At 39.9% G+C, this 26,746-nt stretch overlaps 1 protein-coding gene across 2 annotated transcripts in view; it reads right to left on the reverse strand.

Moving 5' to 3' along the window:
* Positions 1 to 4,689: 4,689 nt before the first annotated feature.
* LOC310872723 (sodium- and chloride-dependent GABA transporter ine) overlaps positions 4,690 to 26,746 on the reverse strand; it is a 33,656-nt gene continuing 11,599 nt past the window's right edge. The window contains exons 3-13 of one of the 2 annotated variants that reach the window (XM_083784777.1): positions 23,172 to 23,382; positions 22,486 to 22,618; positions 21,879 to 22,013; positions 17,992 to 18,095; positions 17,633 to 17,757; positions 13,865 to 13,977; positions 8,916 to 9,056; positions 8,549 to 8,648; positions 8,205 to 8,305; positions 6,896 to 7,063; positions 4,690 to 6,560 (exon numbers count right to left, since the gene is read on the reverse strand). In XM_083784777.1, coding sequence (XP_083640903.1) covers positions 6,447 to 6,560; positions 6,896 to 7,063; positions 8,205 to 8,305; positions 8,549 to 8,648; positions 8,916 to 9,056; positions 13,865 to 13,977; positions 17,633 to 17,757; positions 17,992 to 18,095; positions 21,879 to 22,013; positions 22,486 to 22,618; positions 23,172 to 23,382 — 1,445 coding nt within the window. In that variant the 3' untranslated portion in view covers positions 4,690 to 6,446. The remainder of the gene's footprint in view (positions 6,561 to 6,895; positions 7,064 to 8,204; positions 8,306 to 8,548; positions 8,649 to 8,915; positions 9,057 to 13,864; positions 13,978 to 17,632; positions 17,758 to 17,991; positions 18,096 to 21,878; positions 22,014 to 22,485; positions 22,619 to 23,171; positions 23,383 to 26,746) is intronic. The other variant, XM_083784778.1, reaches the window with a different exon arrangement.

Consider the following 26,746-nt stretch of genomic DNA (forward strand, 5'->3'; position numbering starts at 1 on the left):
TATATTAGCGCCCCTCACTTCACACGGGTGTGTTTTTTCATATACATTTTGCATGTTATTCATGACATTTTAATCATTATTTTTATATTAATATCATTGTTTTGCCAATTCATTGGGGGCCAGGACCACTTTGAATATCCTCTGGGTCCACTGGTGGCCAGAGGTTGAGAATCACTGCATTAAGACACATTAACCCATGCATGGCAAATGGCTTTTCTCTGGTTGTTTCCAGATGTCTTTCACACACACACACACACACACACACACACACACACACACACACACACACACACACACACACACACGTACGTTTTCTATTCTTATATTTCAGTAATTTCTAGTTAATTTGGTTGTCTAAAGTATAAATGCTACAAATTCAGTCAGTCCAAGTCAGCACAGCTGGTCCGTTATGTGTGATCATCAATTCTGATCATGCCCAAGAGAATTATGACTCACTTCATGGTCGAATGAGTCCCAGTGATTAGCTCTCTCACTGTGTCACCTTCTGTCTCTTCCTGCCACCATCTATCTTGAGGTTGGATAAGCTTAAACCTTGCAAAAGGCTGCCTATTATGAATTTGGTTTCTCCTTGCATAGGCCTATTTAGTTTTCTGATGTTTTGAAACTGTAATGATCAATCCGAGGTTTAAAGTTTTTGTACAAAACAATCTCAAAGGATTAGCGGTTAGCCTGTTACTAAGAACCTGTGAGAAATGTTCTGGATTGAACCAATGAAAACAGTGTTATTTCCTATCTAAAAAGCAACCTTGTAATTGTGTGAGTTCCTCAATGTTCAAGAGCAAAATCCTGCAGGACAAAAGGAGATATTCTTTCATGCCTCATCCACAATCATCGTCATTCTTCCCCATTGGAGAAACCTCTTTTGATGTCTAGACGCCCACCTGCTCTTTTCATGTAATTCCTCTTTGAGCACATATCAAGAGTGACAGGGCCTGGGCCGTGGCTCAGCGGTCCAGGCACCTTGGCTGGTAATTCAGTCTGGCAGTGTGCCGTGGGTTCGACTCCCGATCCCGACGGCCTTCACTGCATGTCACCCCCCCATCTCTCTCCCCACTTCCTGTCAGCCCTCCATCAAAAACATTAAAACTAATTAAGGCGAAAGCCACAAAAAAAACATAAAAATGACACCTACACTAGAAGTTCATATTGGAAACCATTCATTCTGGCCCACAGAGTTTATGCATATTCATTTATATCCATGGCCTCTTAGTAACTTAGTAGGCTACTATACAATCGGAGGGAGATGAAAATGTTGTTTCTGCCAATTTTGTGTATATGTAATCCAGAATTTAGGTGGGATGAATACCTTGCACCAAGTAAATATTGATTGTACAACTAAATGTAGGAGTGACTAAGCTCAAATATTATCATAGGCTAAGTATAACAGAATGCTGTATAAAAACGAAAATACATCGCATGGATGCACCTGGGACATATCCTCAGTGATGTATCCCAAGGTCATCAGGGTTTCGGGTCTCGCGAACATCATACCCCTAAAGGCCTATTCATAGTCTGGATTTTCGGTGGTGAGGTGACCACCACTCCGGTGGTGAGCTGACCACCGGAGCTGAAATAACGTTGAGCGGTGGTGAGTAAAAACAGAGAAGGGCTGGAGCGGTGGCGGTGGTTTGCTCTTCACCGCGGCTCGTGACGTCATGTTGTAGTTCGGTGGTCACCCCACCACCGAAAATCCAGACTATGTATGAGCCTTTACTCGGGTGACCCAGCCGGGGTGATCAAGTCCCGACTTATACGTCCCAGTAGCTACCCTCGATCAAATGCACTAGGGAAAGACCAGGGCCACACAATCCATTGGAACTACTCTGCTGGGACTGGGAGGCACCATTCTGGTGCATGTAAGGACTAGGCTCTGTGGGTTGACTCCTGTCCTGGCCTCCTACATCTCACCAGGTCCACTCCTGCTCTCACCAAGTGCAGGACCTGTGTGTTGCACCAGACTCCCAGCACCAGACACTTCATTCAGTAGTGGTGTATTCTTGGTTCTGCAGGCTCCAAAAGATTAACTATGACATTGATGTACAGAAAGTCTAGTGTATTTATTGTATATTCCATATAGTTTACATTCACATGCAATAGTTTTGGGCTGTGAAAACAAACCATGACAAACAAATCATACTATAATCATCATAAAAATGTCAGCACACCGGGGTAGAAAAGGAAAGTTACATAGTGCACCTAACAAAATAATAAATTAATTGTAGTGATTGATCATGGAAAATATAAGCTCTTAAGTAAAATAAAAACGTACACAGATAATTTCACTTGAGAAAGCATTGTTCGTATTTACTTTGTTGTTGGTATCAACAATAGATGATAACAACAGATGTAGATGTCTGTAAAATATGCACTAAAATGCTATATGGCACACAAATTGGATGTTATTCACACCATGTACAGCATGTTTTTTCCAGCTCAGTCATTTTTTTAATTTCCTATTATTGCGCTGCGCAGTCTAATTTCTCACAGGCATCAGTGAACCCTCTTTAACACACAAACATATTTATTTATCTTCAACTCCAAATAAATATTTTGAGTTTACACCAAATAATAATGAATAAATGAACACAAATCAAACAAAAACAGAAGAAAGAAAAACAAAGACAAAAACATAACAAAAACGCACAGACACAAAAGTAAACGGAAAAGCAGCTTGACATAACTACAATAGTACAGCATTTTTCAAGTTGAGTGTAAGACTAGGCAGGAAAAGAGCAGGAGACATGACTCACGATACACTTTTTTACAGACACAACAACCACTACAGTGACTACACACAAACATTGTTGTTATCAGATTTTCTTGCAGCTGCCTGAATGAGCCAATGGACTAAGAGTGGATGTATTGAGCTTCTCTGTTAAATTACTTCACACCGTCCGTATACATGCCTCCACAAGACCCCTATTCTTGTCTTGTTGAGTTGCCATCTCCCACATGCATTGATGAGAGCCTTCCATGCTATTTATTCTACTGTATATCCCCTGCCATATATCCTTATGTTTTAGTTTTACACGTTAATGTAGATTTAATGATAGACAGTGACCCATCACCCCCTTTCATTTCCAATTCAGACGTATGCTGTCGCCTGTCTGTCACCCTGCCATGCCTAGCCATTCATTTATTGCCCCCTGGGCCGCAAAGTCCATGATTATTGATCTAACAGCGCTTCATGTGGTCATTTAGTGCTCATGATCTGTCACAAGGGGGGCAGGGTGAGAATATTGATCACAGCAGAGCAGTTGCTTTTCATGGTAGGCCTACTACTCGACCAGTCTTTTTTTCTTCTTTAAAAAAAAAATATGTATTTAGTCCAATCTGTTAGATTATGTTTATATAAGATTATATAACTAAATACCTTTTACAATTGGGGTGGTTGTAAATGTAAAGAATGCTCACTTACTTGCGCAGGAGACCAGGGTTCAAATCTAGGGTAGAACAGGAACGTAGCTTTAACTTAGTAAGATTTAAATCTAATTCTGTCATTTTTCTTGTCTCCCTGTGTTTGAAGAATATATTTAGCCTGTCAAGAGCATGCAAGTAAATATCTCTCTCCAAGATGATGGAAGATGGCAGCCTAATAATGAATTAAAATAACAGCAAACGGCAGGTAAAAGTTACCAATGCAATACTAGGAACAGGAATCTCAGGAATTAATTAGTGTGTTTTATACTCTTGATCAACAGAGGATGAGGTTGAAGTATAATTTCAAAAGGGAAATACATCTACAACAGTGAAATGTGGACGATGTTGATAATGCTGATAATCCTCTCGCGCTTTCTCCTGTGTTATACTACCACCTAGTGCTCCTTCTGAGGCATCCATTGACACAATGCTTGTGAGTTAAACTCACAGCACAACAAATTACATTACTCAATTACCCCCCCCCCCCCCCCCCCCCCCTTATTGCCTGTTAATAATGATGTTGCCAGAGATGCTGGTCCCTGATTGGGCTACGGTCTTAAACAAGAGAGGACACCGACATACAGTAAATGTATACTCCGACATACATACATACCCACTCTCTACTTTGAGTGCTACTAACTATAATGTCTAATGTCTTATACCAACCTTGAAACGTACCTTAGTTATGTTTATTGGCTGTTGATGGTAACGTATAACCATAGACTATACGGTCTTAAACAAGAGAGGACACATACATACATACCCATCCGATCGCAGTACTTGCGCGATCTGTTTGCACAAGTAATAAGTGCACTTGCAACCCAACAGGGAGTATGTTAATACAATATAACTTATACAATTGGGGTGGTTGTTTTGGTCTCCCCCCAAGCAAGCAAGTTGGCAGGATCTATAACTCAGTGGTAAAAATGTCAGTATCTGCACAGGAGACCTGAGTACAGTACGGGATGGAACAGGAAATGTAGCCTACATAGTGCAGCAGAAGAAATGGTAGCACAGATAATTTAAAACATTTTTATTGTAAACTTTTGTTAAAAGGTGAACAATTGAACTCTTGGCCATTGTTCACTTTTGTCAATATTGATCACTGCTGTTCTTACTGTACTGTGAAAACAAAATCATTCAGATATTAAGGTTTTTGCTCTGAAGTCCAGATAAGAGCTGAAATAAGATAATATATAAAAATAACAATATATATATATATGTATATAAATATAAAACCAGCCACTGTAGCAATATCCTAGAAATAATAAAACAAAACTATAGGCTAGGCCTAACTTAGCAAATAAAACAATGTTTACAAACATCTTTCAATAAATTCCGATGTGACTCGGTGTACAGTACAGATAGGCAGTTTAATGGTTTGTAGCTTCAGTGGTCCTTGGTTGAATATGAGGAAATTGGAAATGTTTTCCCTCGATTTCTTGAAAAGTAACAGGTTAAAGTAAAGGTTTAAGAAAGGCATACAAGGTTTCTGCACGATAGCGATTATAAATGATGTTGCATGTAATAAAACAATTAAACAGTGGGATATGAATCTCATGAGTGAATGCCCGATTGTTCTACAGTTGTTCTAACAGAGACATCAGTACTTTTGAACATAAACCTTTGTTAAACTTAAGAATACAAAATAGATAATTATGTTAATAGCTTCATAGGGTTAGTCATTTTTGGTCAAAATAGTAATTACAGGTATATTATTCAAAGAATGAGAAAACCGTAAACAGTGACCTACATTGTATCACTTTTTCTACATTAAATCACCTTCAGATAATCACACGTACCATTCAAAATAATGTGAAACAAAATAAGATACAATAAAATAAAAAAGCTGCTTCTAAACATTTGTAGAATAATCTCATATATCTTTGGGTTGCCTCATCAAGTACCAATTATCTAAAATAACAGTTTTTGATGCCGGGCACATGAAAGATGTTCGCCAAATTGCTGTCAGGTGAAAGCCTTGTATCTAAAAAATATTAAATATGATTTTAAGAAGTTTAAAGGGTTTCTTATGTAAAATTCTTGACCATGACAATGTAAACTCAACTCAAGACATCAAAACATGAAAGTCACATTTGGGTACGGTCACATTGCACTCTACCCATGAAGGCGGATTCTGCCAATGCGTTTCAATGGGAATGGAGCTTTTTTATTTTTAATCTGTAAATGGCAGAAAACTGCTCCATTCCTATTGAAATGTATTGGCAGAATTCAGCCTCATAGGTAGAATAAAAGTGCAGTGTGGCCGTCCCCCTATGCAATTTTCATCTGACAATAGCAGTATGCTGATGAACACACACTAACCCTTAACAGACACCTCTATGTAGCACAGATTCTTGTAAATATGCATCATTGCATCATTTGTAAATATTGAAGTACCATTAGCATTTAATTTCAGTGCAGGTTTTCAGCATATCTGACAAAAGGCACTATTGGTGTAGGAGAGCACTTACAGTAAATAAGGAGAGGGCAAGAGTTTACCAGAACATGACATAAAATAACTCAAATTGTCATGTAACTAATGTATAAAAGACCTTGTGTATTTACAAAGTCTCCCTCCTTAATAATACAAAATCATTCAATTTAAATTGTGTAAGCAGTGAAGCACCAACGTAGAAAAACACTGGCTGATTACAGAAAGCTTTAACAATGTGTACTAACTGCAATATGGCGGTCATCCAGAATACACAGAACCATAGTTACATAGTGAACTCAGCCAATAGTGATGGTTGAACATGTAAATTTGACCTTAAGTTTACTGGCCGGTATGGATCTAGTACCTGCGACAGCCTTCGTGACATTTTCAGTCTGTTACAAATTGAAAGTGTAAAATAATTACATTGACCATGGTTAACTACTTTTATATTGACACTGATGATGTAATTTCATTGAAGACGAAACATACTGTATGTATGCACATTGCTGTGTGTGTGTGTGTGTGTGTGTGTGTGTGTGTCACATCACATTGAACATTGTATCCTTGGTCACGCCATTGATGTAAATAAGGCTTCTGACTCTGGGTTGTTCTCTTCTTGTTTCTCCAGCAAGTGATCTTTGACATCAAAATCTATTGTGGTAACCATTGCGGTTTTGACTCTCTGTGGGTTAGATAGGATAAAATGCATGAAAAACCTACTTCCAGGGTTGATTTTATATTTTAGTTTTATGTGATAGGACTATGCAATTTAATATAGTTCCAATACAGATTGAGGTGCTGCACAGAAGTTATACCTATTGTTAATTTTCAGATTGTAATTAAAATATCCAGCTTAGATTATCATGCAAAACCCCAATACTCTACATACAGTATATGAAAGTACAACAAAAAAGCACTGTGTAGTTTATGTTTATGTGTAGTTAACATTATTCTCAATCAATTTCGTTCAATTCAATTCAAAGGGCCAAACATACGTTTACAAAGCTAAATGCTCACCTCAATAAATGAGCCTTTGTTCTTATAGATCTCTTGAATGGCTCCAAGCGGGATCCACACAATGGAAAACAGTGAAATGGCCCAGCCCATCACTTGAGCCCAAACTGGGTATGTATACTTCCCGTAGCGAGCAGGAGTGTACTGGACAATGCTGGCGATGAGGATAGTCTATAGAAGGAATAAATTAACCATATAAGGGTATATTTGTTCATCAAGAATTTCAGTGATCATTTATTAATAGCAGTTTTATATGAAATGACAAACTAGATAAAGTGCCCCTCAGGGGACACCAGGGCAGGTCAGGTTGTGGCCTCCTGGTGGCGCTATAATAGGCTAATGTGAAAAGGGTGCCATTTCTTCTTACGCCTTGGATGGCAATTGGATGATTTGAGGCATTTTGTTCCAAAAATGTGTTTTTCAAAAATCCACCTGTTGGTGGCGCTATAACAGGCCAATGTGAAAAGGATGGGATATATTCCTCAGCCTAGTAGAAACGTCTGTGAAAGATTTCATGTAAATTGCACACTGCGTTCATGATTTGAGGCATTTTGTTCCAAAAATGTGTTTTGCAAAGATCCACCTGTCGGTGGCGCTATAACAGGGCAATGTCAAAAGGGTGGGATATATTCCTCAGCCTAGTAGGAAAGTGTGCGAAAGATTTCACGTAAATTGCACGCTGCGTTCATGATTTGAGGCTTTTTGTTCAAAACGGGCCAATCCTGCAAACTTTCAAAGCCATGAATGCTATAACAGGCCGTTCCAGGGAGTGTGTGTGCAAAATTTGGCATCGACCCGGTTAACAGTGCCGGAGATTAGCTGGTAACAGACGGACGGACACACTGGTGGAGACGATCACTAAAAATGAAGCAATTGTGGAAGATATTTAAAAAATATATAATAGTTTCTGTTGTCTGTAAATTAGACACTCATTGTATAGTATGTGATTGGTTTGATATAATAATTAAATGTTTTAATATACTCCCGTCTTATCAGAGAGGAAGTCGTATCTCACTTATTCCATAATGCGTCACCTCCTCCACTTCTGTATCAAAGGTCTTGGTCAGTCACTAGAGTAGATCTTCAGTGTGTCAAACTCAACACATGTATTTGTACTGTAGCTGAACCAGCAACTCAACTTTTGTTATAATCTACAATAGTAACTGTCATTTTCCGTTTTGTTTAATAATTTCCCCAAAAGAAGTCTGTGTGAATAATTCCACAACTCTCAACAAAAAAGAGGATCTCCACACAGAATGAAGTAAAATGCATAGCTTGTATCATCCATGTCAGATCCCATGTACCCACTCACCAGCACCAGCAGGGGAGAGAACACCAACCAACAGAGGCGGAAGTACACATTAGGAGGCCTTCCGAGCATCCTCTTTATCATAATTGAGATATTTTGTATTCCTGAGGGGAGAAGGATGCACTTATAAAAAGGTCATACTTAAAATACTTAATAAAGACCATTTCATTTAATTTCATCACTTGTGTGTTGGAGAGGAATTGTTTTATTGCAATATAGGATATTGCAATAAAAATACATACATAATGAATATGTGACAATTAGTCTTTTAATATTTGAGTATTCATTCTGGACTAATCTTATGCAAGAAATTGCATTAAATGTTAAAGAAAACAACAACTTCCTACCAAAAATCCAGCAGAATGCTAGAACTTCAAAGAAAGCCAGGAACATGAGGGAGACCACAGCTGTGTAGTGGTCCATTAATTGGAACACATATATGCCCCCCTGGTTGAAAATAGAAAGGCAAGGGCTCAGCATCCCAATAGGAACAGGACAACCCAGGTTGAACTGTGTTCAAAATGGCAAACACTAAAGCCTAATTTATACTCAATCGCACAATGGTGTCACTCACCGGAAATAAGTGATTTTAAAATCTGTTATTCTCGGCAAGCAATACTGTTGTGCAATGAATAAATCAACCATAACATTCAAGCGGTGTACTCAGTTTTGTCTGGCTGACCTGTCAGCAGGTCTTCACTGGTTGCCACTTACCTTAGTAACGTGTGGAATCCCCAGGAGAAAGCCAATTAAGCATACAACCAGGACAACCCACTCTTGTCTCTTCAGGAAATGTAGGGCCTTGCCACCAAAACCATCCATGATGAATGTCACAGCCACCTCCACCATGGCAAACTGCAGCACAGAGATTTGGCTATTAGTGTACATCAGTAGCCTACTTAATGTAATACTTGAGCAGTCCACCCAGGAAAGATTTAAGTAGCATGTGCCATACTAGTGTGGATTTGATCATAAACTCATACCGAACCTGAGCCATGTCATACTCTACAATAGACAAGGACAAATAATTGTATAGCACATTTCAAACAAAAAATACAATTGCCTTTGTGTTATTAGGCAGTAGGCAATGCCTGAATGATGCACGTTCGTTCGCACACATCCTCCGCTTATGCAAAACCTGTTGCACCCGTTGTCAGAGTACTTTGTGCAGTAGTCATTATTATCATAGTACTTCGAGGCCAGCCTATGACAGTACTGTGAAGTCATTGTGGCATCAGGGAGTTTTCTCTTTATATAATATATAAAATCACAATCTCAGCCCTATTCTTTTCTTCCTGGCGTATGGCCAGTTTTGTCCTAACAAACATTTAGGGCTATATCTTGCGCCACCCCTTAACCATTTATCCCTATACGTATTTGCCATTTTTTACTATTTTAAAAAACCTTTTAAAATAGTTCAAATAGCTGATCTACAAGTTCACAACGTGTAGATGTAGATCGGCTAGTTGAACTATTTTAAAATGATTTTCAAAATAGTAAAAAATGGCAAGTAAGTTTAGGGATAAGGGCGGCGCAAGATGGAGCCCTTAATGCCATTGACAATGAATGACCGGTTTTGAGTGTTTGTGCAAACACTATATGCCCTGAAAATTTATTTTCAGGGCAAGACCCCATTTGAAAAGGACCCCCAGTTTGACATGCAGAGGCTACTGACCCCCATTTAATGCCTTTTATATCTGGGACCCCCCCCCCCCCCCCCCACAAAAACAAAAACATTTTTTTTTAATGGAAATTCTTCCAGGGGCCACAAGGGGGCGCTCCGCAGGCCGCAGATGGCCACTAATTGGGGAACCCTGCTATATGCCATTGACCACAAATGACCAGTTTTGAGAGTATGTGTAAACACAAACATTTAAGACGATGGTGAGGACGCAAATTGTGATTGGCCGGAATGAGATGGTGATGATGTATGTATGATGATAAGAGCGTCCCTCACTCCACAGTTCACACAGGTGCGATTCTTTTGTCCTTTTGTCCTTTAACTATTTAGCATTGTATATGAAGAAGATGGGTTTAAAATGTTCAACTTCCTGGAATGGAAGCTTATTGCAGGCGAGAATGCAATAAGCGTTTAACCATTTTGCCATCGAGGTTAACTGACTCAATACTAACCTCAAGTGATGTATCACTGACCTAGCAGTTGCTTCATCACATTCAGCAATTTCATTGGATGCCACCTGGCACCTGTCAGAGCCATCTAATAGAAGAAAACAGCCCGGTCACGTGGTTCATGTACTCACACGAGCCCATAGACTCCAATGCATTCCGCAAACTTCCGGTTGTCCCCATTCAATACTTCCGGTTGTCCCCATTCAATAGAAGTCTATGTAGAAGAGCCGCCATTGGACTGGCCCCATGAAGGGAACGGAGTTTGCGTAACTCTGTCTTACTCTATGGCTCTGGCATCTGTTGGATGCATGCAAGACTGCCACAGAATAGGAATGTGTGGCACCCTCTGAATCTACTTGATTGAATAGTTTATTTCGGTACTTACATTTTCATGTTTAAAAGACAGTTGTGTTACATGATCAGGTTTAGCACCGAAAAGGTGTAGGCTGAAGCCAAAGCTTATTATGCCTACCCTTTAATTTGCATAAGGAGCATAATATTCAAATGTAAATACTAATTTTAGAGATTGCATCCTCAGAATGTGTCATCAGAATGTGTGGACAGAATGCGTTCTTACACTGTCTGTTGCATTGCAGATTTTCTTTCAACTTCAAACCATGCAATTAAACAGAATGGGAAGAGAAATAAAATACCATTATGCATTTGCCACTCATGGAGCACAGAAGCAACAGTGTCATCATGGCTGAGACTTTGTGCCTCATTCCTGGTCTAGGTTTTGTATTCCTATGTGTATTATGTTCCCTGGATTAGTTTTCTTACTTATCAGTTCCTGTCTTTCCAGACAATCCTCATTGTTGTGGTTTAGCTGTGTCAAGTTTATGTTAGAGAGCGCCTTTGTTCACCTGTGTAACCTGTATTAAAACACCAGTCTTAGGTTTTGATCTCCTCCTGTCTTTCTGCACATTTTGGGTCCTCACCAATGTGTAACAAACAGTAAAAGAGGATTGGTGGCGGAAGTGAACGGAACACTGCCCCAAACAAAACAAACTGGTCAGGCTATTACTTGGCCTCACTCCCCGAACCCACCTCACGCTGCCCATTTGGACAGGCTGGAATGGCTTAGGGTTGACGACATAGTACAGCATCTTGTAATGGGTCTGGTCCACAAGATTCGCTACACCACCAAGATACCCATGTACCTCTAAATACTTCCTTAATGTCAGCGAAGTTCACACCGACAACACCAGAGAGAGTTCAACAAACCATGTGCAACCCAGATTCGACAAACAAGGGACTAAATTTATTTTGCTCCTATGCCACCAAAATTACGGAAAGCCCTACCAATGTCATTAAGACATGGGAATCCCTTGACTCCTTCAAAACCGCTCTCAAAGGGCACCTACGGACGCCTGCAATTCAAAACTGGCCCCCGTAAAATATGAACCCCGCCCCACCCCCTTTCCCTCTTAATATATGTTTCTTCTCCTTACATGATTTCCTGTTTGTTTTTGAGGGCCTCCTACAGGTTTAATGTTTGTTTTTAGTTCAATGTTTTTTTTTTAAACGCCATTGACAATGAAGAGAAAATTTACGTCATCTTGTCCCTAACGCAAACATTAAATTCCATTAACAATAAAGATAATTTAATGTTTGTTTTACATCACCACATGAAGAGTCACTTTTACATCACCATTACATCACCTAATCATCATAGCAACATGAGTTAGACTTTAATATATTAGCACCCCTCACTTCACACGGGTGTGGTATTAATTTTATATATTTGTACGTCTCTAAATGTTATGAATTGAAAAAGGTGGACCCTTTTGTAAACAAGCGTAATGCTTTATCACTATCAGTGTGTCGTCAACAGTCTTTGTATTGAGTTGTGCTTTCATGTGAAATGTACCCATTCTGCAAAATGTTATTAAATACTTAAATCAAACATAATTTGGATTTATATCATCATGTGCATATAGCTATACCACTCTATGTAACACAAAAGGTTACATAATTTAAAAAAAACAACAGTGTAGTGAAGTAGATACGGTCCAAAGATGTGGGGTGAAATAATGGATAGAATAGATGCTGTGTGGATTGAGTAGCCTATACCTTATTTAGAAATAAGAGAAGGAGGGTCTGGTGTAGAATGTCTTGGTGGCGGTGTGGTGGGGGAGCTTGATATGGTCATGAGCAACATCTCTATAGCAGCAGGGACTCTGAGGATATTGTGTTTGGAAGCCTTGTGTCACACTGTACTTAGTTGAAATTGCTGTTATAGCTTTACTGCAAACAGCCTGTAGAGGGCAGCAGAGGAGCCTACTTTCAGGATTGTCTCAAACTGTACAGTAATTATGGGGACCAGACACATTGCTCTTCAGTTCCCTGGCATTTTCTACAATCCATTGTTTAAGTTGGCAAAATGTTTGAGAACAACAATTGGTTATCAAGCAGTTGCAATGTGAGAAATGTTGTTTCATTTACCAAGTATTTTCTTGAAATTTGTGAGCAGTACGATGTGCAATACTGGTGATGGTAGACCAGTAAGGTGGCGCTGTTAATAAGTGCAGTGTTTGTATTCTGTCGAAGTATGCCTTTATACATTTTTACATATTTGTTTTGTCATCCAGATTTCCAATGGTTTAACACTGGAGTTAAAGCTATGATTAAGCTTGTCAGTAGAAGTGTATAGTCTCTGTGTATATAGTCTCTGTTTTTTTTGTTGGGAGAGTTTTTGTTGGGAGAGTGTAGAAAAACAGGATGTTGAGAGTGGAAAGGAGAACAACATGTAACATACGTCTCTGACCAGAATTAAGACAGCGACGTTGCAACTATATGTGGTCAATACACTATCCGGTTATCCATCAAGTGTGTTATCTCTGTGTGTCTTAATTTCCACAGTAAAGCTCCACACCTAATCTATACTGCTAGGCCAATCAGCTAATTTCTTGAGCACGTCAACAACATTGAGCTATATTATAACTGGAGAGGGCACCGAAAATCCCCACCCACTCATTTCAATGAACGTTGCTCACCCAGAGCATACTGCCCTGGAAGTACACGCTCCTTTCAGATTTGTGTCAGTCTCCTTTTATAGTTTAGAGAAGTGGTTTTCAATCAGTGGTCCGGGGACCGAGAGGCATACTATAATCAGTGGTCCGGGGACCGGGAGGCATACTATAATCAGTGGTCCGGGGACCGGGAGGCATACTATAATCAGTGGTCCGGGGAATGGGAGGCATACTATAATCTGACGGAGCATTAGTTCGACATTAAAGTACTGCACCCCCGGGGACCACCAGTGCTCCTTGAGGATGTTCCAGGTGGTCCCCAGCTAAATGATGGAGAGTTGGTAACCAAATGGACCCTTATAGATCTTTAACTCTTGAGACCACCCACTCATCTCAATGAACGTTGCTCACCCAGAGCATACTACCCTGGAAGTACAACCTCCTTTCAGATTTGTGTCAGTCTCCTTTTATAGTTTAGACTAGAGTCAAGTGCCAAATCTTATTTTCTGCATGACAAAGAGACATGATGGAGCTACAGAGATAGAAAATAGACAGTCATACCTGACTATCCAGACCCAGACAAAGAAGCATGAAGAAGAAGAGGGGGGCCCATAGTTGAGAGACAGGCATGGTTGAGAAGACTTCAGGGTATATGACAAAGACTAAGCCAGGGCCTGAAATAGACAAGGATAATTTAATAATGCACCACAAATGCAATGAAAGACACACGAGAACAAACAAACAACCTGTTATGTCACCTGGCATATGTGCTGAGACACCACAGCAAAAGACACAATGTGGAGCTCTTCAAGCCATGAATAATGAATGACTGGTGGTTAGGCCAACTTGAGGAAGGCAGAAGAGAAATGGAACAAAGGACACCTTTTACTTAATAATTAAGAATTTCATCCACACATTGCTCTAGCAAGTTTTGCCCACAGATAAATGTTTTAAAACCTTGGAATTAAATAAGTTAACATAACTTTGACCATATATTTTCTATACACATTATTAGAAACAACTGGTGACAGGCACAACTATCTCTGCCCCCTTAAACAGAACTAATACTACAGTAATGCAAGTGAGCACTTGCTTTTCTCCTAGGTGAGGTGAGGTGGGCCAAACTGGCTTACTTTAACCCACCCTTCTCTAGGCAGTTAGACCCGCTAGCGTCAGACCCAGCTCTGCTCCAACAAGTCATGCCTCACCCTTGAGATTTGCATACCATTGCAGGATTAAGAAAGGGCCCAGTAAAATGGCTGTGTGCATAGACATATATAAAGGCAAAGCAGAGTCTCCACCGGCGTCCGGCCATCTTGCTACTGTGAACTTTTCTGGTACATTCTATGGTAGCTGGTGATCTGTTCAAACAAAAATACTTGCTGAAATCTTGACGGATTCACAAAGGGAGGCATACTTTGGTTAGACATAGCATTTGGTGAGGGGTGCGTTAAGGGTTGGTCTAACCAAAAGCATGCACCCATTACGTTATCAACGTGGCTATGATTCATTATCTGCTTAATGATATTTTTTATATAAAGGTCCATTATAAGTAAGTCTCTCACATTTACAACAAACCAAACTGTTCGAAAATCGGTTGAAAATTGAGCAAGTCATGGTTATTTAAGTGCAGATTCACACTATGGTCCCAGGTGCGCACTCGGGACCACTTAGCAGATGTTGTCGTAATGTAAATGCTGCATACCGTTCCCGGGAGCGGATCACCCAACCATTCCCGGGACTGCATCGGGACTGATTGAAGTGTACTCGGATACGGATCGCTGAAATGTGAAAGCCACCATTACAGTTGAATGAAGTGTACTCGGGTGCATCTTCAAGGCCAATGTGAATCATGGCCAGGCAATCATATCCGGGAACAGTCCGAATGAATCAATCAGACTCGGTGTGAATCTGCCCTAAAAAGTATATGCCCCAAAAACACAATGTTATGAGTGGGCGAGCTACCTGTAGCAAGATGGTTGCCATGTGACGACATCGCTCTCCATTGGCCAGTAGCGCGAGGCCGCGAGCGAGCCATCTAGCCTTCTATGGCTGCGTGACCCCCCCCCCCCCCCCACGCCTCCCTTGGTGTGGTACCTAAGTGGAGGGCTTTTCAACTGGTGGTCTGTGGACCACTGGTGGTCCATGAAGTTATTGCATGTGTACATTATGCATTTAATGTAGGAAAGTGGGACAGATAAGGGACTTAAAATCTCAAGCCTGGTATAATCAATCGCACGTGTCTGCTTGCTCATACATAACATATGTTTTGCCTACAGTTTTACATTTTTGTCTCCTGTAGCACTTTGAGATTCTGAGGAATGTAAAGTGCATAAAATTCATTATTATTATTATTATTATTAAAAGTTGCAAATAATCACTTAAACAACCAGCCATTAAACGGTCATTCATTATTTAATTTCAAGCATTCCCCCACCACACCATGCTAGTATATTACAGTATACACATAAAAGTAAAACATCTAACTATATGCTCTCATTTTAATGTGCATTAATTCATCTCCACCATTGTACCCCTCCCTTAATAATACACTTCTGCCCAGTGCGTGCCCACATGCAGGCACAGATTTGTCTTTTATTATTATTATTATTATTGACAAACAGTTGCTTACTTGCTTTATGTTATGTAGCCTACCCTAGCTGCTAGCTCTGACCCTGGCTGAGATGTTTCGAGTTGGTCACGCCCACGTCAGTAGGTTGTGCCGGTTTAATCAAATTATTACCATCTGAACATCGTATGAACAATCTGAAGGCAGTCGCAGTAATCTTAACGCATCCATTAATTTCTTCACGCCGTCATAACAAGAGACACCTGTAGGTTACTGCGACCATTACATTTTCCATACGATGTTCAGAAGTGCTGTTAAGAGGAGAGAAAATAAATCCCGCAGCTAAAGGGTTGGAGGTGTCATAGACAGACAAGGCGATACGACTAGGGTTGCCACCTTTGAGATCTTGAAATAAGGGACACTCTTTACACCTGCCGCGGCCTTGCGGTGCAGGCGTGTGCGGCAAGGCCGGCAATAAGTTGAAGCAATAAGTTGAAGCAATAAGTTGAAGCAATAAGTTGAAGCAATAAGTTGAAGCAATACGTTGAAGCAATAAGTTGAAGCAATAAGTTGAAGCAATACGTTGAAGCAATAAGTTGAAGTTTCCCTTCAACTTATTGTTTATGGTATGCTATCCACAACTTTTGAAGTAGAATTTTGTTTTCCAAATGAGCATAACAACATCAGCAGCCCATTATAAAATATATGCCAGCGACCCCCATAAGAGAAGATTTTTACACAGTGATTCTCAACCCATTTAATTTCAAGTACCAGTTTGACATGCATTAGTATACAGACCCCCATTTAATGGCATTTCTATCTCTGGGACCCCCAATTCATATTGTAAAATCAATGTTAATTTAACTCTGATGGTCCATTTGGTTCCATTTGTACACTCTCAGAGTTACAGACCCATAAGGGTCCATTTGGTTCCAAACAATAATTTAGCTGGGGACCCCCTGGAACTCCCTCAAGGACCCCTGGGGGACCTCACTTTGGGAACCACTGGTTTAGGCTACTTTAGGTAGTGTGTGCCTCCCGCTAGAACAATTGTGCTGACTTTAATATTTCCTGTGTTTTGTTTTGTTCATTATTGTTAAATTCAGTGTTGACGTGTAGGGGCTATTTAGGAAAATAAGGAACAAACTGCGTTCCTTATTGGTTCAATAAGGGACGCATCATTTAATTCTCAAATAAGGGACGATTCTGTATTTTAAGGGACGGGTGGCAAGTTGGCAACCCTAGATACGACGTGTCAAAACGATACATGTTCACCCGCGATCGGTGCTGCTGCTTTCTGGCGAGTTCCTACGGCACCGCAGGCATGCATTAATGACGCTAAAGAAAACCCTCTCGTGTAATATTGCTTAATTCAATCTTCAGCCATTGATCACACCTGCTGTCAGCTGGTAATGTGTCAAAATCATATGACTGACAGCTGTCACACAGTTTGGTACAGACTCACCTGCGGTGAGAACCCTGCGGCTGCCATGTTCAAAATTCACACGTGTGTATGTGGCAGCTCTGCCCACAGAGGTTGTCGTATTTAAATATATATATGAGGGGGAGGTGCGTGTGTGCGTGCGTGCGTATATTCTGGTCTGCTTGTAAGCTCTTCTTCGGCAGGCCACTTTGTATGTCAAACTGATATGCATAAATGGCGGAGAGAACTATTCCATGACCCTGTCTTGTTCCTTTATTCAATACAAAGGCAAACAGAAAAGATAATAAATAAACCCCAGGAAGCACAAAGCCCTTACCATCTGTAGCTATGTTGTCCACAGGGAGGTTATGGATATGAGCCATGTAACCAATTGCTGAGAAGATGACAAAGCCGGCCAAGACACTAGTGGCTGAGTTAGTTAGGGATACAATTAAAGTGTCCCTGAAGAAAAAAAAATGAAAAAGTAAACAACGATTTCCCATGACCACCGAACTCACAATAAAACACATAAAGTCCACTTGTTTCCAGAACTGCCATTTTAAAACAATGTGGTTGCCACTGACATGTAAACAAACAGGCAATTGGATAGAATTATTTTTTGCCTATCATAATGTCTTGGAGCAATACAAATACAAACATTGTAAACAGTTATACATAGAAATACAAAATCATTACCTGAGGATGTTGTTGTTAAACTTGTTGTAACTGGACATCGAAATCATGCTGCCAAATCCTATTCCAAGGGAGTTGAAAACTTGGGCAGCAGCATTAACCCATACCTATGTTGATAAGATACCACAAAGTAAGAGATATTTGTAGTTACTGAAAGTCTAAAGTGCAGTTTACTTTTTTTGAGTGGTGCAACCACTCCAAGGAACAGCAATGTTCCAATGTTCACCTATGTGACGTTAATGAGCACCAGTATAATGAGTACCAGTAGGGGCGCTGTTGTGCCAGAAACAGAGAGAGGGATAGTGCTGCACTGTTGCCTGCTAATGTTTGTGTTTACACAAACGGTGGGCATATGAGGGGCTAGCGCCCATCAAAAATCGCTGTGATGAGTCTCGCTGCTCTCCCAGAGCAGAGCTCTCTGGGTGGCTAGGCTAGGGGTTTTTTCAGTCATAGTGGCTCCAACCCGGTCTTACCCAAACAAATAGAATGGATTGGCATTTCTGTACATACATGCCTAGAAAACCCCAAAATCTGTATACATTACACTGAAAATACCTACATCTCTCATTTAAAAGAAATATTTTATATAAGATATTTAATATTATATATATAATATAATATTAGACTTTTTTTTCAAGGGTAAATGTTGAATCACAATTCATAATTGTGTAATCACACTATTTCAGTGACTTGAGGATGTGCATTACTGTCATTAATGGCACGCCTGCGCTGACTGGAACTCCCATCAGCTCATTCCTGCAGCAATGCAGGCGTGCCAGGCCCATTAATGACGGTAAAGCACACCCTCTTGGGTAATTGGCTTAATTAAACTACTGGATTCCTGCATGGTAGGAAAACACCGTTTGAGCATTAACTAAATATGGCCTATTACAGGCACCTCTTCTTCTTTGTATCATCATGTGTTCATTCTTTTTCAGTGTCTCTCTCAATAATGCAATTATGTCTCTGTCCCTGAACTTCTGGTTCAGGGCTTTGTCACTATTCGCCAATAGAAGGCTATGTAGAACTTAGAAGACCTGGCCAGATGAAGTCAACGGAGGTGACGCAACTCTCCTTAAATGACTCTGGTGTGTCCTGAACTGCAGTAATGGTGAAAGCCCCCCTTCCCCGAGCAAAGAACAGCGGACTCCCTGCTCGGCAGCAGCTGTGATTTGTGTTGTGGTTGCTTCATCATTTATGTCCTTTGTACATGCAGGTTTATATATACATTTTGGATTGATACATTTAACAAGAACAGACAAGTGCTCATACCATTGAAGCATACTCCTGGCCAGCGCTATGCGGTGTGGTGCTAAAGCTGTAGTCGATAAATCAGGCTAAAGTGGCATGTGCCCTTTGAAAAAGATATCATGACTAGGGGGTCAAGATGGTCCAATTAAGGGGTCAATAACCCACTCTGACCCCCTTGGCGGGCCTGCATATATGCCCATATGCCAACTGTATTTAACTGTAAATATATGGTCATATTCTGAATACACCAGGGCTCTTCATATATAGGCATAAAGGGACAAGGACTGACTGATACAGAGATCTCCATATATGAGCATAAAATGGACACAAGTAGACAAATACAGAGATATCCATATATGGGCACAAAAGGGACACAACGGGGACACTGCCATCGCCTGGTGATCAAATCTGAGAATGCTATACTTCCGGCAGACTTCTGAGTGCCTGATCTAGTTATTACATAATTGTCTGATGTAATTATTTGAGCTAATCACAATTATTTTGCATAACCATTACAAAAAAATCCATTCAACTGTCATCATAAAAATAGCTGGGTGAAATAAACAGAAATATTATACTTCCATAAGTTCCATCATTATCGTCCACCCTCTTCCACTCTCAACCCGATTTCGGGCATTTGGGGCAAGAAACAAATATACGTTGAAATGAATAAATAATATGTAACCTGTGGCTATTTATTTTTGTTATTGTCAGTCTTATTTCAACAATAGGCTTTGTATAGGCTATTTGTTGAAATATAGTATTGATCTTTTTTTTGGAGTGGATCCTCACAAACAGCCTACCGGCTACCTATTGGTTTATTAACTATTAACTGAGACGACACCTATTTAGTTCTGACCTATTTAAGGATTCCAATGCTATGCTATGTAACTTGAGTAAGCCCGGAGGGGCGAAACGTTGTTTGGTTGAAATAGAGGACGGGGAGCAAACATATCGTGTGTGGACACTCCCCATTTTTTCTTCTGTTTTGGCCATAGCACATTATTTATTTTGGTTATTGTTAAAGGTCATTGTCAGTCTTTTCTTATTTCAACAATGGGCTTTGTATGGGCTATTTAATTCATTTTTTCCTGTGCATGTTTTTGTTTACAAAGCCTAAAAGGCAAACAGAAACATACTTTTAATGATGTTATAATGTTCAAAAGGACATGCACAGTACTTCCTTTAGAATCTTTCCTTTTGCTATGTGTAGGAGAGGTACAGTTCCATCTGACGCCACAGTGATCTGACGTGCGTGTGCGTCGGCTACAATGCTTCTGACGCACATGCGTTAATGTACCCTATGTTCATGCAAGAGAGCCAAATAAAAACATGTGAAAGAGTTAGTGTCGAAGTGTCCTTGAGCAAGAAGTGTTCTTGAGCAAGACTCTGAACCCTTAAATTGCTCCCGATGTGCAGGTTGGTGCCTTGCATGGTTTCATCATGAATCGGTGTGTGAATGGGTGAATGTAATGCACAATCTCTGTAATGTGCCTTGGATAAAGGCACTATATAAATGCACCATTTGTCACAGTGCTCTGTCACCAACTGTGATGACCCTCCCACTCTGCTTGTGGCTCCTTGTGTGTTCACGTTCAGCCCCACCTAAACGTGATTTCTTTTAATGGAAATAGTGAACACCCAGTTGTGTAACTTGTGTGTGTTTTTTTGCTGCCCTTGAATTATTTTCTGTGGAAATTCCTGCACAAAGGAATGCAGTTATGTCATTGAGAGTCTAGTCGACATGCGTATTAACTAAACACAATCTTTGAATTAGGGTGACATGACATTAATCAAATAAAAGAAGACATATAACCTGAACCTTTTATTTCACAAAGGTTGCAGTAATTCAAAGATAATATTTATTCATACACTTGTCCACTCGGCTCTCGTTAACCTTTCTCCATCAAACTGTGTGTCTCCAAGTAAGAACGTGACGTGTTTGACTGTTCCTTCTTTACATAAGCTTGTGTAGGAGGGGGTCAGACTGACAGAGGTGTCAGGAGGATGAGCTACACCTTAATCGAGCAAACTGGAATGACTTATCTCTCTCTCTCGCCATTAATAATAACTCTGCATGTCCGTCTAAAGTGCACGCAGGTGTTTTCCACCGTCTAAAGTAAAGTATAACACGCGCATCGATGTAGCGCAAGGCCACAAGCCAAGGTATACTTAACTGGAGTTACATGAACCACTTTCACGCGCGTGAGTTCGTTGAGTTCGTTGAGTTCGTTCATGACAGAGACAATTGCACTACAAGCAGTAACACTTTGAAAGAATTGTTGGCGTTAATGTTAAGTATACATAATTATGGCCTGTGTACTTGTTAAAGGGCTAAACATGCAAAAACACTGGTTTGGTCCTTTAATTTGCAGTGTTGTATCTGCTGGTTCTTGGCATAATTTAAAGAATGCAAACTATAAAGAATGTATACTATAATACAGATTATTTAAAGTACACAAGTCATTAACAGGGGTATTTACCATATTTACAGCAATGACCTCAGTTACAAGCACCCCAATGGAAACAAGCCATAGGCTTTCTTAGGTTTAAATCCTCTTAGCAGGCCTTGTATTGAACTGTACATTCCTGTCAATCAATCAATCAATCCATGCTTTGTCATAAAAAAGCCATTTTACCTTAACTTCAAGGAGTTTGCTCCACACTGGTGTCACAAAGTAGAGGATGCCATCTTTTGCTCCAGGAAGCTGCACATTATTGATCAGTAGGGCAAACAGGATGAAGTATGGGAATACAGCTGTAAAATACACAACCTGCAGGGCACAAATAAAGAAAAAGAGCCATCAATGAGAGCATTTTGTTGAATGATTTTTTCTTTTCTTTTTCTTTGATACTTATAAGGGCTGTATTTTGCGTGTCTTAAGTACCAGGTCTTATTCCCTAACTTGAGTAAACTAAAGACCTGGAGGCGTGATCAATGCTATTTGGCTATTCTGAGTGGCCAAAGAGCATTGATCACGCCTCCAGGTCTTTAGTTTACTCAAGTTAGGGAATAAGACCTGGTACTTAAGACACGCAAAATACAGCCCTTCGTGTAGAGAGACAGGGAGAGAAAGTAAGGGGGTGACATGCAGCAAATGGTCCGCCTGACATACATCAAAATCATACTGTACTTCAGCAACCACACTTGCAATTTCCCAGAATTGCAAAGTTATATTTTCATACAGTGCAAATGTACTAATACTACTCATCGATCCATGAACATACTAATGTGGTTTCTCTAACCTTTCCAGTGGATTTGACACCTTTAAATATGCAGAAATACACAATGGTCCAGGCCAACAGGAGAAGGCCAAGGAGTTCCCAACGAAGTCCACCAGATTCCTCAATGCCACTGGTTATCTCCAGGAGTCTATGACTGGGATAATATGGATACAATGTATGAAATTAGAAATACAATGAATTTCATTACTGCATCCACATATTGACTTAAAGGCTGTGATATACAATTGAAATTAATCCTATTATTCAGCAATTTAACTTTTTGCCCCCATTAAAGGGATTGTGATTTTTCTTAATTGTTTTAGGTTTTCTGAGCTCAAGTGCACCCAAAAAAGCTGAACTTTTAACATTCAGTAGATTTTCTGTGGTCTGGGGTTTTCTGGCTCAAACAAGTGCTCTGATTTTCCTGCTGTTTGTGATGTAAGAGCCAGCAAATCCCATATATGTTAATAGGATTTGCCAGCGGATGTCACTGTTTTCACTGTTTTGCCTGTTTTCATTGCAGCTCAAAAGGCTTCCAAATCCCAGAGAAAACTACACACCACAGAAAATCCACTGAATGTTCAAAGTGTAATTGAGGTCATAAAACCTAAACGAAAATTAAATGAAAATGAATGTCATGAAACCTTTAACGACAGTACTGTATTGTATAGTTAACATTGTTTTACAGGGCGTTGAATATTCCTTACTCAAAGAACTGCTGACTTGCAGAGTGCAGGTGCGTCGCATTACCAGGGAAACCACTGGAGCAGTTGCCAATGGCATTCCAAGTGTTGTTACAGGACTGCCAGGGGAGGGGGGCTTCAAATGAGTTGAAGAAGTAGTACAATGCCCAGCACATTATCACATTGTAGTAAGTGCAGAGCACAAAGGAGATGACAACTGTTGCCAAGCCAACACCTGCAGAGTAACATGGAGTGAAAAAGGCACGAATCAGAGTCCTTTTCTGCAGCAGTCATGCATGAGCAGTGCACAGTGGTGGATGCTGCACTGCATTCTCTTCTGGTGATGTGTGAATAACAATTCATTCGTATTGTTAAGTGAATCTGTGGAGCGCACAGTCTGGAATGTTAGTTCCCGCATTACTTTATTATGTAACCGGTTCATGACGTGACATTTCAAGTTGTTAACTCAAGAACGGTCGTTTGGAGTGGTGAGGGGGCAAAAGTGCAAAAGTCAGCTGCATCAGCTATATTACATAAAATATAATGCCTGCAACCGGTATCGATTGACATATTTAGTTAATGAATATGTAGTTCTGCTGTTAACATTTTTTTGTTGACTCAACTTGACTGTAATATGCTGTACACTATTTACACCTTCAAAAGTATTATTATATTCAACTAACTATATTTAAGTTAATATTATAGCAAATTATAACTAATTATCCTAAAAATATATAATACAGAGTCAGTGAATGAAACGTACTTCTGGAGTTTTTAGCTGGCCATTTGGACAGACTGAATATCTTTCTTAGGGGCTTGTGTTCACTACTTTGCATCAACCTCACCAAAGTAAATTTGTTGCATATTGTACCTGGTGAAATACTGTAGGTAATATAATAATTCCCATTCTACAGTAGTTAATGTTTAGCCGGTGCAATGCCTTAACTCGATAAAACAGAAGAATCCCATAAAAGATTCTATACTGTAAACCAGGGCTATTCAACTGGATCCGGCCCGCCGATCAAGTTGGACCGGCCCACAGAAGAGTTATAAAAAAATACTAATCACATAAATCCTTAATCATATTCCATTATATTCAAGGGCTTTTGGAGAGAAATGAGACAGACTTCATGCAGTCACTTTCAGTAGAGCACTGCAGAGGGGAGCTGTGTGTGATGCTGATGCTTGTTGACACTTGTTAATGCATCAAGGAAGGTAATTATGTTGCTGATTATAAGAAAGATATTATAAGAAAGATATAATAAAAGTTGTGAAAATGTAGTAGCATGTTGTCAAGTGTACATATGAGATTAATAGCTCGTGGTGGTGGAGGTCCGGCCCCTTGCGTTTCTGACAATGCATCCCATAGATATATACAAGTAAGACGCGCAAACGCGGGAAGCGAACGCAGCTCGTAAATGGCAATAACAACAATTAGAATGAATTAAATACTTTTTTAAGGTTTTCTTTTTAAAGTTCTCTTTTTTGAGTTTTTTTAAGATTTTATTTTTAAGTTAAGTTTTTTGAAGTTAAGTGTTTTTAAAGTTTTTTTTAAGTTAAGTTTATTTGTTTTTTTAAGATTTTTTTTTAAAGTTACGTTTTTTCTTTTTCTTTTTCATTTTAAGTTAAGTTTTTTTTATGTTAAGTTTTTTTTAAGTTAAGTTGTGTGTGTGTGTGTGAGTGCGTGTGTGTGTTTTGTGTGATACAGCTGCGCCCTCTGGTGGCGGGCGGGTGGTGTAACAGCGGGACAGACAGACAGACACACACACAGACAGACACACAGACATGATCTGCAGGGTCTCATAGTTAGTGCTCATTGCGTTCGCAATAAGAAAGGCTAGATGGCTCCACCACACTGCTGACCAATGGAGAGCGACGTCGCTACGTGTCGGCCATCTTACTGGGGTGCAGCATAACATTGTGTCTATGGGGCATGTACTTTTTAAATAACCATAATTTACTAAATTTTCAACCGTTTGGTTTGTTATAAACGTCAGAGATGTCTGCATACTTATATGCTTTTATATGACGTTCATATAAAAAATAACATTAAGAATATAAGCATCCTGAATCATAGCCACGTTGATAATGTTTGTAATAAACCAACCCGTTTGTAAATCCGTCAAGATTGGCCTCTGTAAAATCTGAATCCCCCCCACCGCCCCCCCCCCCCCCCATTTCCCCTCACTGTATATGTATCTTTTCCCTTTTTGCTTCCTATATGATGAATTCCTGTTCTGTTCTTTAGCTACATAGAAGTGTCTATTTGTATGTCTCTAAATGTTTTGATGAATTGAACAATGTGGACCCTGTTGTAAACAAGTGTAATGCTTAATTGGGTCGTCCACTCACAGTTAACAGTCTTTGTATTGAGTTTGTGCTTGAAATGTACTGTAAACTGCAAACTGTTAATTAATATTTCAATCAATCAATCAACTTGAGGGAGTTATGAGTATTTTTGTTTGAGCTGCCATATCATACTGTACTGTAGCACCTCAGCAAGATGGCCTATACGTCGGGGACTCCACCGTGAGCCATCTAGCCTTTATATGTGGCCCCTTGAACAATTTAGTTGAATAGCCCTGCTGTACACACATGCGCACGCACACATGCGCACACACACGCACACGCGTGCATGTGCACACACACACACACAGACAGAAAAAGTTAGCTTTTATTAGTTATTAATAATAATATGAATTAATGCATCAGTAACCTACATTCATGGGGCGCCCACTGGCCTAGCGGTCCAGGCGCATACCACCTATATTATAGACGCATGGCTAATAGCGTGTCGCGGCTTCGAGTCACGATCCCGATGACCTTTGCTGTGTGTTATTCCCAGTCTCTCTCTCCCTGTTTCCTGTCTATCTTCACTATGTCCTATCAATAAAGGCAGAAAACCCCAAAAGTATATATATTTTTTAAGAAAGTAACCTACATTCATTTTGTAAATCACTATACAATGGTCTCGGTAAACCTTAAGCCACCTGATGGGTTATCCATTCCCAAAGCATGTCTTTGACATACTGTATAAAACACAGACAACAGACATTTAAAAATCACACCTGTGTGAACTGAGCGGTGCAACTATACGTACTGTACTGTAGTACTCGTACTACTTGTACTGTACTACTCATACTGTACCGTGCTGTACTGTACGAGTACTGTACTGTGCCGTAGGCCTACTCTACTGTAATAGTCTCACTGTACCTACTGTACTGTAGTACTTATACTGTACTGTACACTGTACTGCACTGTAATCTACTGTACTGCACGCTATATATATATATATTGATGTCACCAGACCTTTAACACAATAAATGACAGAACCTGAGAATCTTGGGTTTAATCCTCCTGTGCCAAACCCGATAATCTGATTTCTATTAATCCAGAATTAATACATTGGTGTAATGTCATTGTAATCCAAAAATGTTTTCCAGTGTTTTCTCGGAATTGAGGCTAAGATTGCACTGTACTGTACTTTACTGTACTCTGTACTGTACCGTGCTCTGCACTGCACTCTACTGTACTGCATTGTACTCTGTATTCTATACTCTGTATTCTATACTCTGTATTCTGCACTGTACTGTACTGTA

The sequence above is a fragment of the Protomyctophum parallelum genome (assembly GCF_964188405.1).
Source record: "Protomyctophum parallelum genome assembly, chromosome: 15".
NCBI classification, from domain to species: Eukaryota; Metazoa; Chordata; class Actinopteri; order Myctophiformes; family Myctophidae; genus Protomyctophum; species Protomyctophum parallelum.